General features: G+C 44.0%; 1 protein-coding gene across 3 annotated transcripts in view; it reads right to left on the bottom strand.

Annotated features, from left to right (window-relative positions):
- PAX2 (paired box 2) overlaps positions 1-13796 on the bottom strand; it is an 82561-nt gene that overhangs the window by 63421 nt on the left and 5344 nt on the right. For all 3 annotated transcript variants that reach the window (XM_054163292.1, XM_054163289.1, XM_054163291.1), the window contains exon 3: positions 13361-13558. In XM_054163292.1, the coding sequence (XP_054019267.1) occupies positions 13361-13558 (198 nt within the window). The remainder of the gene's footprint in view (positions 1-13360; positions 13559-13796) is intronic.

The following is a 13796-nucleotide window of genomic DNA, read 5'->3' as shown; positions in this document are numbered from 1 at the left end:
AGACCTGTTTGAAAATAATTGGAGGCTGTTAAACAGAGGAGCCCAGCATATCACTCTAGTAATGGAAATAAATTCCATTGTATTTGCATTTTAATTTTCCACATAAACAAAGGCCTGGAGTGTGCTGGCTTCGCCAGAATCACCGGCCAGAATTTAATTAGAAATGAAAAGTTTATAGGGTCCTCTTTAATGCGATTAATGCACAGTTAACATTTATCACATACATATGCTGGAATCGCCTTTTTTAAGCAACCACCGGCCATGAAATGAATTTCTTTTCAACTTTTTTAACGTGCATGAGGAAGGCTGTCTCTGGTGAGGCGGTCCAGTGAGCACACTCCTGACAGCTTGGTAAACTGCAGCCCACAGAGGCTTAGTAGCCCCCATCCTCACTGAGGAAAGTTCAAGGTGGCTTAGAGGGAAGCATGGTCTAGTGGTTAAAGCCTGAGGTTGGGAGTCGGGGGATCTGGGTTGTATTCCCAACTCTGCCACATGCTCACTGCATGACTGACTTGCTCTCAGCATCTGTTTCTCTGGGTGTTAAAAATAAAAGAGAAATCAGCTGGAAGAAGATATCTCAGCCCCAGACCCCTCTGTCTCAGGCTCTCCAGAAAATTGCCCATCCCTGTTCTATGGGATCTAGATTGGATCCTACGCTGTGCTAACCTCTCAGCTTGTCTTCCCATGCCCAAGTATCCCAATGCCAGCCATGGGGACAGGGGAGCACCCACGGTGTTTGCCTGATGCGAGAGGCTGGGCCTTCTGGAGGGACTTCTTTTGAACTGCTCCCGCTGCCTGTGCACACCAGGCATCATTGAGCCCAGCGCATGGGTTTGCATAGATCTCACATTGCTTGCATGAGATACACATCTTCCTGCCAAGGAGCATGAGCCAGGCCTGGAAGAAGTTCTGCCTGTCCATCATGGGAGCACTGGCAGCCCAGCTATGAAGGGAACTGTATTCACTGCTGAGCAGCTCCATGTTTCTAAGGGAGGTTGTCTGGCATTGTTTTGGTCCAAAAAACTCCTAAAAATGGCTTGTGAGATACCAGGCCATTTAGCCTGAACCTCAAATTCTAACACAAACCTAATCAGGAGCAGCTACCAGCCCTCCTTTTGGTAGGAGTAATATACCTCCCTCACCCTGAGGGGCCCTGAGAGGTCACCCTGTAAGCGCTTATAAAAATCTTTGCACTTGTCTGCAGGAAGACACTAGGAAAAGCAAGTCTAAATCTAGACAAATTATCAATATCCTTCCCTTGCAGAGCACAACACTGAGATAAAAGGTCAAAGGTGAACACCTCCCCTGTGAGACTGAGCCCCTGCCAGAGCCAGAAGGGCATCAGGCTTGTCACCTCCCTGCCTTCTCCTGGTTCCCAGAGGGAACCATATCACCAGTAGTGTCCCCATTGTCACTTACTTATGCCCCCCTCCCCTGCGCTAGCTGTGTGACAGATTGAGCCTACAGCACCCTCCCCACCCCCACTACTCCCACCCTTCCTTTCTGCTTGCAGACAAGCAGAGAAATAAACCAGGCCCATGGACACAGAGTGTTAGCGTGTTAGGGACACAGCAGGGGAAGAAGGAACATGAAACCTCTATTGATCTCTTGAGGAATGATGTCCCTTCCTTATCTTATCAGATTCTCTTCACTCTTCAATTATAGTCTGTTGAAATTGGCCTCTTAACCCAAACAAGATAACCTGGGTAATGAGGAGAAGAGTGTGAGTGGAGGGGAGGGGAGGGGAAAGGAGGGGAGAGTCTAGTGCATTAAATTATGGCTATCATTAGAAATATCTCCTTTACCGTAGCCCTTTCTGCCACCACCATCCCCAGGTATCGCCTTCTTGCATCATGTATCAGAGAAACTAGCACACATCCACTGCCCAACAAATATATCATGCCGTATATATACAACTCATTCCCTGAGATGCCTTAGGTACTCCCAACAGGCAGTGTCCCATTGGTAGGTGGCATCTCTGTGCATATACATGCCTGCCCTGCCATACACCTTCTGGTCTCACACATCACAGCAGCTGCCACTCTGTTGTACGTACACTCACACGCTTGTGTCACTGATGCTGCCAATCTCACCAGCTGCGTTCTCTTCAGCACTTAGGTGGTATGGCTGCCATAGCACCTTATTCCCAGGTCTACCCAAATGAACTGCTGACAAAGACAGGAGCACTGCTACAATCCCCCCCATGCATCTGTTCACAGACACAGTTCAGGAGTGCATTCACACCACTGCCTTGCCATTGAGAATCCTGTGGGGAGCTCCATAAAACTAGAGAGGATTCCCAAAAGGTGCGGCGCTGCACCTTTGCTTGCCCCTGTGACTCACTGCTTGTAACTGCAGAGTTATGACATTGTTTCCACGGGTAAGGCTGTTAGTTTTTACACAGGCCAGTAATACCTGTTGGCTATAAGTTTATACTCCCCACTGGACATGTTACCCCTGTGATATGCCCACACTCTTCCTTGCACACGTGTATAGGGCGTGTCTCGCCCAAATACCCATTACAGAGAAGATTGTCTGGTGGAACAATAGAGACTCAGCGGTATATCTGCACAAATGCACCCAGGTTTCCATGCTCAAATTACTTCACTGTGCCTGGAATAATCCAGGACCACATTCAAATAATGCAGAAGGTGCTTTCATTTTGGAAAGGTGGTGCTCTAAGCAGTACAAAGGCTTCGTTTACAGGGCTGGCACCCTCCTCTTGCACTCTTTTAAAGACAATATTCCCCAGGATCACTTTATCCCCTGCCTTCCAGTGTGCAAGGGGCATTTCCTTGTATGTACATCCACCTGAAATGGGCCACACTTCCTTCCATTTTATCTCTTCCTGACCACCATCAATGCCAATTTTGCCCACTGGGTACCAAAAAACACAAAGGGGGCCACCCATAGGCATGTGTTTTTCTTTCAATATTAGCAGGCAGCAAGCAATCATGTAATCCACAAAATCGAGTCACAGAAGTCATCTTTTTACAAATTTACATGTTCTCTCCCTGCCCTCCTGCTTATGCACCTCACAGGAACCTGTGCACAGCCAGGTACACTTACTCTGTCCCCATCCTGGCTGTCTCCATGTGCACAAACCCACACAAGTAGCCTGAAATTGTTGAAGCCACGTAAGAAAGTTGGATGTCAGTAGTGGATGACTCTCTGCATCTTGTTTGGCACAGTAGCCAATACTGCCTTCTGTAAGACCACAGCAGGTCTGGTTTTGACACTATCTGAGTCAAATCTGCCTTAGCCTGTCACTCCATCCTTATCCTTTTCCTCCCACAAGCCCAGTCAGCTGTGTTCTCCACTCACTCTGGAAGCATCATGTTGTGGCTCTCTGTCTGCCAGAGGCAGCACCACAAACATTATGTCTTTGAAACAATTTATATTTTTAAATACTAAGTTTGTTTGTTCCACAGGGAGAGGGAATCTGTGATACTGCACACATTTTCCACTCTGCCTTTGCTTGCCCAGTCTTGAACCATTTGAACATAGCATGTCCCAGAAATACATTTCCCTTATGCACTCAGTATGCAAACATGATCTCCCTGTCTTCCGAAATATTACTCTTTCCTTTTTGATTCTACATCTCCTCTCTTCCATACTGATTTTATAAATAAGTATGCATATAATCTTTTCTCTATATAATTTTTTATATTGATATGTCATTTTTCAAGCTCAAAAATCTAAATTTAAACAACAAAAAAAAGGGCCTAAATTTAGGGAAATAATAATTGCAGACGCTATTACATAGTTACATTGTGCTGCAGTCTTTCTTTTTGAAGGCAGATGACCAAAATATTTTCAGGAAAGGATTTTTAAAGAAACATGAGAATGTTAAAAGGCAATAGTCCCTTTAAGAAGCACCCAAATATTAGTGCCCAAAGCCTTTATCATAATTTTAAAGTGAGAGCTTGCAAATGGGCAGTGTGGTAAAAGATGTTGCCCTCATATTTCAGCTCAGCCTGAAGAAAAGAAGGTCTAGTCCCAGGAATCAAAGGGCTGTGATACTAAACCTCCCTGACCAAAGAAATGGGTGCTGTTATTGTTGCCAGAACCATCTAAACTACCCTGCTGTGCAGGGCATCCTGTCTGACAGATGTGTGTGGGTTTCTTTTGTGACTTTGTCACCTGGCCGCAGTCTCTCCTTTTCCTTATATCGATTAATGAATAGATATCAATCTACCTTACAAAACATGGGTACTACTGCCCTCAGCCGAAATATAGTGATGGGCAGTTTGAACAGGGCTGGATGACTATTCTTGATGCAATCTGCCTCCCAACCAGGCACAGACATCCAACCCTGTGCCTTGGAGCCTGCAGAGAGGGGAGGGTGCTCGTCTTGGAAATAGGAAGAACTGTCCAAAATTAAGCCAAAGGAATAAAAACTAAATTTGCCCCCAAGAGGGTATGAATAATGGTGGAAAACTCCATCATATCTATGTGTGTGTGTAAATTGGGGCAGCTGCTAGAAGCCTGGTGAACACCATGGTGGGCAGATTTTGGAAATGCTACAGGAACTGCAGAGCTGGGGGATGACAGCAGCAAGAAATGTCCTATTTCTGTTTTTCACACAGCCAGTGACAAGCCACCAGAATCTCCCTTCCAGATTTAACAGTGGAGTTTGGGTAAATGTTTCATACACAGTGTTTTCTGGGAAGCCTATCTGTGAACTCACAGTCCGTTAGCTCAGGCTTTTGGCACATCACTCTTCCTCCCTCTGTCAAAACTAGTATATACATAAATCGCAAGCCAGACAGAGGACAAAGGAATATCCTTCCTCAACCACATCAGACTCCCGCATATGCTTCCTTTAGCTTAGCAGCATTTTGTGTCACCGTCTATGTGCCTGCCCAGAAACACATCCCCTGCCCTGCACCATACACCCATACGTAGCATCCAACCTGCAGGCACGTTTTCCCAAAGGTACCTGTCTGCATTGCACTCACAGGCCCTGTACAGTCCTAGAAAAAAAACACAGTATAACTCTGATTTTTCCTTCCTCATACCCACCTCTGAACACATCAACCTTTCAAATTTGCCTATGATATATATAAAAGTACCCTCTATGCTCCTTCTATCCCCTCACTTCTCCTCCATATCTGTATGCACAGATATATTCTGTCCATATGTCACAAACACTTTGTGCATACGTCCTGTCATTCTTCACACCCCACCACAGCTATTCCTCTGCTATGGCTCCAGGATTGAACTATTGTGCTGTCCATTTCCCAGCTACAAAGAGTCTAGTTACAAGGTTATTGATTGGTTTTCATGCAGACAGATGGATCTGCCTTTGGTCTCCCCACCAAAATCCACCTCTGTATGGGCTGATTGTCACTGCTCCAGGGATAGGATTTCACCAGGAGACCACCCTCCATGCAAACATCCTTCACCCAGGCCACGGATGGTAATAAATGGAGTCAGGCTGAGCCATAATAAAAGCAATTGAGTGGGTTACCTGTGCAGACACGAGATTTATACCTCCTCATATTTGATGTGATTGTTTTATTGAGTTCTCAGTGCAGTTAGGATGCCATTTATTTATTTATTTATATGCCTACTTATTGGGGAAGAGGGGGGAGGCTGTCACAGTCTAGCAAGTGTTTGGCCTCTGTCTTGTCAGATGTGGACCTGAAGAAGAGGGCTCCCCAGTTTTGCTCTGCCTTTTACCTACACTTGGGCTTGGTGGCTGAGCCCTGGCCAGATATCTCATTTCCAGCAACAGACAAAGATGTTTATTTCAGGCTCCCTGAAACCTTGAGGACTGTCTGAATTATGATCCTAGCAAAAGTTAAGGGAATGGTGTAAAGAAATATGTGTGTATACTGATTTTATAAAATAACCTCTTGAAAGAAATTCTTATTTATGCTGTGCCTGTTTTGGACAATGGGCTGTGATCTATGCACAGAGCCTCTTTATGCTACCGAAATAGAAACAGTAAGCACCGGCATTGCTTCTGACTCTCTCATCACTTGTGAGCATTGAGAAATATTAGCAGGTGCAAATTGATTGGAAATGAATATTTGTAAGTGCACTCTGAGGAGTTTGGAAACCAAGTGATTAGATTTGCGATTTTCAGCTGGGTAGATAGCCATATAAGTGCTACAAAATCAGCTCTCAGTTACTGGCACTAGAGAAAATTGGAGGCTAGTGCTGAATATCATAGTCTACTATTTCATCACAAACCTAACGGTGTTTGTCATGGGTTTTCCAGCTCCTCTAGTCAAGTGATATCATGAGAATTTCAGTTCTCATTTAATAAAGCACGTTTCCCAAGCTTGAAAAAGGGGCCTGTCGACTCTCTGAAGACTCAAAGGACTGTATTGTTAATGTGTTTTTAAAGTTGCTTAATGGGAGTCAGATATCTAAATCCCTTTAAAAATTTAGGATAGAAAAGAGAAAACAAGTGAAAACAAACCCATGTTGTATTACAAATACTCATTATTTTTATGCCAATTGCATGATTTAGGCTCTACCTTGGCATTGTTAAACAGTTGGGACTGGTAAATATGGCCATGCATGTATAGGCTCCAGTAGATTAACTGGGATTACAGTGGAAAAATCCTCCTTCACATTAGCTTTCTGTGTAAAGAATTATTATTTTGGAGCAAAACTCAAACCTTTATGATGCTTTCATGAGTAGTGAGCCATCTACACACAGATGGGATTTCCTAAAGCCATAGTTAGCTGCATGGGTGTCAGGCCAATGACAAATCATTTTGGAAGTCTCTACCTTTACATTTAGAGACACCCTCCTTAAAAGTAGGTTCCATAAATGTTTTGCTGATTCTAAGTAGAGAACCTAAACTCCATTTGAATTTCAGCATGCCTTAATTAAAGGCCATGGAATCTAAGTGAAGCTCAGCCTTGTTCAACTGTTTTGAAGTCATATCTTTTTGTTCAAGTAATACAGAAATTGTGGTTTTGAAAGGCCTTTAGGGTCAGAGGCAGATTTTTGGGATATATTTGATATATAGCTGAAAATGTGACTTTGTTTTGTATGCATCATGTCATCATATCATAAAGGGCCCAGCTGGTCTCCTAGAGCATTATCTATCTCTTTAGCAAACACAAGATTATTTCTTATTATATGTTTGTCTGTTATTAATGCCATCTAGTTATGTGTATTCCAAGAAATCAGGAATTCCTATGGGATGCAATTCCACAACTTAATGGACCTCCCTATCAGGGGATACCTTCTGCTACCATTTAAATGTTTCTTTTCTTATTTCTCTCCCTTCATTCCCAGCTATATTGCTTTGTTTAAACATGAATAATTCCTTTCCAGTTGGAAGGACTGTGCCCTTCTGATCACTATATTGTCCTCAACACTTTGTCATTGCTTGGCCAAGACACTTATATTTTGTCCTCTTTTCTCCCAAAGTCAAATGAGTTTTTTCACATAATAGTGATTCTGGTAAATGAGGTTTAGCTCAGTAAGACTCACTCACCCAGCACTGAAATGCAGCTACTTCTATGGCAGAATGTAGTAATCATTCCTGAGATGCAAAAGCTTGAAAATGTTTAACTTCCAACAAAACCAAGATTTCTGTATATCTATACAACAAGAAAGGGATGGAATTTTAAGGTAATAAAGAGATCAATGTGGTTCTGTACTTGGAGTTTCACAGAACGGGGAGCTCAGAACTTCCCAAGCACAACCAATTTTACTTGCTAAACTGCCTCCATTGAGCTAATATCTCTGCAATATGAAAACTAGAAAAAAATGCAGCTAGCTTATTGTAGTTCTCACCATACAACCTTCCAGTGGCCAGATATGAGGAATAAGACAAAGAGAAATGCTATGAGCATTCATTTACTCTTTCAGCAGCAGTAACATTGTCTGTAACCTCTGCTTTATGATCCTGTCCTTTATTTGCAATGATAAAAAGAAGATAATACCAGATTTGTGTCTGATGGAAAAGAATCTGAATTTAAAGGAGCATATCCCCCATAATGAAATCCTGTGTGACCCAACCGCTTTCTTTACTCAGCTGAAAGCAACTGTCAGTAGAAGTCTTCTACCTTGAGAGCACAGCCTGATGCAGGAAAATGCATAGGAACAGCAGACTCAGCATCAGCTAAGGGAAGGGGTCCCTGATAGGATCCAAAGTTTCTTCACTGAGCGCTAAGAAGTGACAGGTTACGAGACCTGGTAAACTCTGTTGGATGCTGCCGGACAAAACTTGTCCCACGCTGGCACTTCACTCCTGCATTGCACCAACAAGGGAGATGCTAGGTTGTGCTTGGACTCACTGATCTTAAGGTATTTTCCAAACAGGTGCTTCTATGAATGCATTGTCAGTCAGAGGCTAATCCGGTCTACACAGCCAGTCTGACTTTGGACAGGTTGTCCTTTGGGGAAATTCTCAAGAATGGCCAGTGAGAGTGACTCAGAAAGCTCTGTTTGCATAACACTGATTTCTTCCGCGTATGACACAGCCCCTGCCCTAATACGCCTGCCTTTTGTCATTCTCAATTGTTTGTCTACAGACATCATATTTACCTCAGTCAAGATTCTCTTCAGTTCTATCTCTCCTGCATGGGCTAAAGCCTTAGCTGATGTAAAACAACCTAAGTCTAGTTTTGAACCTTTTCTTGTATGTTGAACTCCATGAGCATTTTTAGTGACAGGTCACACTGAGTTTTACAAAGGTAGCTAAATACTGTTATTTTCATTTTACAGATAGCAAGGCACCCTCCATGTGACTTGCCCAAGATTAACTAGAAAGTTAATGGTAGAACTTGTAAGAAAAATAAGATCTTCTAATATGCCACTCATTGCTCTAAACTACAGGCCTGTCCATGCACACTGAAATTGACAACATGCTCAGTAATATTTCAGTGTACAAGATATTTTGCTGGTCATTTTAGCATGAATCAAAGTCTATGTCTTTCTATATGTGCTTTTTAAAAAAGCACATCATTATCAGTCACTTTAAGTAGGAATCATTAGCCAATTGTTATATAATTAATTGGGAAACATCTCCCCAAACCGAGTGCTTAACACTAGAAATTAACATTAAGAGAAGACTCAAAAAACATCTAATATTTTGACTGAGATAATATATCTGAACTCTGTTCCCTGCCATGGGGTATCAACTAATCTACTCTCATGAACTCAGGGTCCAAAGTGTATCTGGAAGGCTGATTAAACTTTGTCACACTTTGGCTTCATCTTTCCTTGGGTAAAGACTAACTGGGAGTCCCTAGTACTGAACGCAGCCAGAGGAGCGCTGTGATAGACAAATCTGGAAGGTAGGGTGTGTTTTGCCATTTTGGACCTGTAAGGAACTGATTAATTTAAAAGAAGCAGGAAATAATGCTTAAGCTGCAATGTCCATTGCATCACTTGCTGCATAATCATGAACATATTTCCATGATGTGAACTATCCTGTTCCTACTAAAGTACACTGTCTAATTCAAAAGATTTTTCTGGAGTGATTATTATCTCATGAAACCGGTGTTCCTAGGCTAACTGTATATGCCACGAAACAAAGAAGAAATTCTCAGCAGCATCTGCTTCCACGCTTATACTTAGGAGACCACCATAAGGCTTAAAGCAGTGCCTAAATCCAGATGAAATACTTTGACCCAAAGTGGCCAAAGATAACTCGTTTATAGACATACAATAGATGGAAAAGTTTGGGCTGGCAGGGTAATCAAGAAGCAAGGTGTTTGAGTGATTTAAAGTAAGAATTAATTGCTTACCAAAGAATTAAGAGCTTCCATCACTTGTGCAGTGTATATGTGTGATTTCATATACGCATGTGTGTATATACATGTATGTATATATGTGTGTGTGTACCTATACATACACAATAGGTTCATACTAATGTATGAAGTGGGAACAGGAAAGCTGCTGGTGCAGAGATAACTGCTCTGTCTTGATCCTGTCACTTCTGGCGCACTTTGCTTATTAACTAGCATACTCTCTAGACTTTTTTTGCTGTAATTAAAGGAAAAGTACCTCAGAGCAGAAGATTTTCATTTTTTTCCTGAATCTTGACAGAGTAGTTAAGTCACTTTTTTAACCAGAGTTTGTATCTAGCCTTTATCTGCCCTAGTTTCTGATAAATCTCAGTATTGAAATGCATCCCAATATAATCCCAAATACATCCTGATAGTCCTTCTGGAATACTGACAGATCAGTGCAGCGTAGGCATATAGAATTTGTGTATCTCAAAAAACAATTAATGAAAAATAGATTTTAAAAGTATTTTAGGGAGACTTTGAAAATGGAATTGAAACAGTTGATTTATAGTCTGTCACAACAAAAGCCTTCATTAATGTTAGACTGATCCCCAGAAAGAAAGAAAAGAAAATGTAATTAACACATTTTCAGAAAATCTTATAATAACCAAAAGGAGGTTTTTTTCTGTATACAAGGAGATCTCCATTTTGAAGTGCAGTATTCACAATCTATTTAGGGACATATATAAGTTCTGCTTCTATAAATGCATTGCTTGTAGTCTCAAAATGTTAAACCGCCCATGGATGTAGCTCTAACAGTTCTGGACACTGGGCCAGTGCAGATTTTGCTTTTCAAAGTTCATATTTTGTGAAACTAAGAGGATAGATATTTCTAGAAGGTTGGGTTTTTAAGTTGCCATTGATCTGAAACTGCTCAGAAACTCCAATTTGTGATCATACCGCCAGTAAGGGATGTGCTTTTACAAAGGACTGATCCAATTCTGTATGTGTATTTCAACTATGAGAGAGACAAAAATATATATTTCAATTGTGAACTTACTGCCTTTGTGTGTGTGTGTGAGTTTTGTGAGCTGCAGTCACTACAGTCCCGGAGTCATGAAGCTCACAATACTCTCCATGGCACCAGGATCAGGCCCTTACATTCTTGCTATTTCGCTGCCATTTTTTCCCAGTTCACTGTGCTGTTCTTGCCTAGCGCAGACTTGCAAATTTTATGACCTATGCTATGATGGGCACATTTCCTCACAGATTTGAATCTTGGGAAGCCTCATACAAAGGTGAACAGTGGGAAGTTGGGACTGAATTTTTAGATGGATTAGGGAAAGACTTAATCATATGAAGTCAAAATGCTCTTGTGCCTTGGTGACTACACACTCCAAGGCCATCACAGTATAAGCCAAACATGGCGGGTCACAGATGAACCTCTTTAATGTAACAGTACATTGCAGCTACCAAGTACTTGTCCTTCTCAAAGCATTTCTATAAGCACAATCTAACTGGCATCTGTTCCCACTTCCTTCTGAGATGGATCAGTTTCCATTTCCAAGGTGAGGAAACCAAGGTACAAAACCCCCAAATCCCTGCCACAAACTAGTAGCAAAGGTAGAAGCACAACCTGGCTCTAGGAACTTCTGCCTGGGACATTGCAACCCATGGACAAGGCACCGGGTCCCACAGGCGCAAGGATGAGACTTCAGTGACATCTGGAAAACAACGTCCCTTTCACTAGCCGAAGCATACATATGTATATATCGGGCCCATATATGCTATTCCTCTGAAGAGCCCAGAGCCGTTCCTCTAGATTTCTGTGCCACCAGCTAAATTCCTCCCAGGAATTGCTGGCTGTCCTTCCACAACTGCCTTTGTAAGGTGTCTGAATGTCAAACTGTTATTATTTCAATACCTGACTGAGAGAGTAACAGAGACCTGGAGGTTTTTTAGGAGGGTGTATAATTAGCCGATCAGTATTATGTTACCCTGTTCATAACTTAATAACCATTTTAATACAGATGGCACACACAGGGATAATTTCCTAGGGTAGCCTAGCAGTATATTACAGAGACAGTGTGTCTGAGGGAATCTTTCTTAGCCAAGGTACATTCCACTAGCTAATTCTACCTGCTGTTTTCAAGATGATTTGGGATAATTCCATATCATTTGCAAAATATTAAAACCCATTTATATAGGATGCCAGATTTAGAAATACACACTCTGAGTTATTAGACATATTTTGATAAATCTGCCATGAAAAGTGCAAGACAAAAAAACACCAACGTGTTTTCCCTGATATTTATTTTGTGCTTCCCTTGCTATAAATACACCAGGTTTAAAATAAAACCAGACTAAACTTGTAATACATCAAAAGGGCCAATATACTGACCTGTGTGTTTGCTACCTAGGCAGACACTACAGAAGCCTGCACGTATATTTATACCTATTCTAAATGCATTTAGTTGAGTGGGAAGCCCTGTGTTTGGGATTGTGTGAGAAATGTACCATATTCTTAATCCATCAGTGAGGTATTTCATGCCTATGTATGTACCCTTTGCAAAACACCCCTGTGTTACTGTTTCTGGGGGTTGTGTTCCTGTGGGCATTGTCACGGTATCTGTACATATCTTACATTGCATAATTACTTTTACTGTGCACTAAGAGTGTTGTGTGCTGCTCTGATGTATGTTGCGTTTGAACGTGCAGGCATGGGAACAAGCTGAGTGCTCTGCAGTGTTGCTACTTGATTACATCTACCGCTGGCTTTTTTCTCCTGCATCGATCCTTTTTTTTTTTTTTTCCTCGTCATACGATTATTTTTGTTACTTCAATCCTGAAACCAAATCTGAATCCCTCTACCAATAAAAGTCGCACCCTGAGCAGGCGGGGGGCGGAAATGGGGGATATTCGTTCACTGGTGTGAACCGGTCCCGGTGTTCCACAGCCTCCTGCCGGAGCAGGATCAGCGCAGGGGCCGCAGCGAGCAGTGCTGCCCAGCCAGGGAAGGCATCGCCTTGCAAGTCCAGCCGTTCCCTCGGGCTAGCGATGAGGAGTGAACCGGGAGAGTGGGTGCAAGGGAAACCTTCCTCCAGCACTCAGCTGCTCGGGGCTGCGAGCCTGTCTTGGCGAAGGGAGCGGTAGCTTTTAGGCTCAGACCCTCATAGCCTGGCAAGGTTGGCAGTCACTTACACCGCGGGAGGGAGAGGTCTTGGAGGGTCTGGGGAAAACCTGACTTCTCCGCCCGCAACGCCGCTGGCCCGAACAGCCAGCAAACCTTGCTGCTCATCTGCCCCCGCAGCAGTGCTGCCCGCCCCGAGCCAGGTGACCGGCACAGGGTGCAGCCCCGCTGTGTACGCCGGTCCTGCCGATCTACTCCTCGCCCCGGGGTGAGTGGGCAGCCGGTTCCGGCCCCACTGCCAGGGACTGGGCTCGGAGGTCACAGTGGGTCCAGGGAGCGCCGGCTGGCCTAGGGCCGAGGGCTGGCGGTCCATGCCCAGGGGTCCGGCTGCGGGTGGGTGGCTGGAGCGCGCTGGATCTAACCTGACCGAGGAAGGATCGGGACGTTCGCGCTGTAGAGAAGGTTTTATGGGGCCGTAAAGAGGCAACTGGGCCGCGAGCAGTGCTGCGGGGCTGCTCTTACCTGTTTATGGAGGAGACGCTGGGGACTGTGTCATTGTCGCAGATGCCCTCGGCCAGTAGCCTGTCGCGGATCTCCCAGGCGAACATTGTCGGGTTTTGTCTTTTGTACTCGGCGATTTTATCCACCACTTTGGGGGTCGCCACTTTGGGTTTGGAGCCGCCGATCACGCCAGGCTTGATGCTCCCAGTCTCGTAATACCTGCACAAAGGACGGTCAGTGACCTGCCATGCCCAGAGTAGCCCCGCTGTAACCCTACCGCCCGGTGCCCGGCTGCTTCTCGGAGGGTTTCTCGGCCCCCGGCCCCTTGCCCCACCTCGACTGCGGCCTGCCGATGCGCGGGCTCGGGCCGCAGCAGTTCGGGCCCTGCATGGCGCAGCTGCATGGAGCGCCGACCCGGCTGTGGCTGGAGTAGCCCCTTCTCTCCAGGGCTCGGTCC

This window comes from Dryobates pubescens, chromosome 8 (genome assembly GCF_014839835.1).
Source record: "Dryobates pubescens isolate bDryPub1 chromosome 8, bDryPub1.pri, whole genome shotgun sequence".
In the NCBI taxonomy this organism is placed as follows: domain Eukaryota; kingdom Metazoa; phylum Chordata; class Aves; order Piciformes; family Picidae; genus Dryobates; species Dryobates pubescens.
Note: the sequence above shows the minus strand (reverse complement) of the source record. Positions and strands in the feature narration are given on the sequence as shown.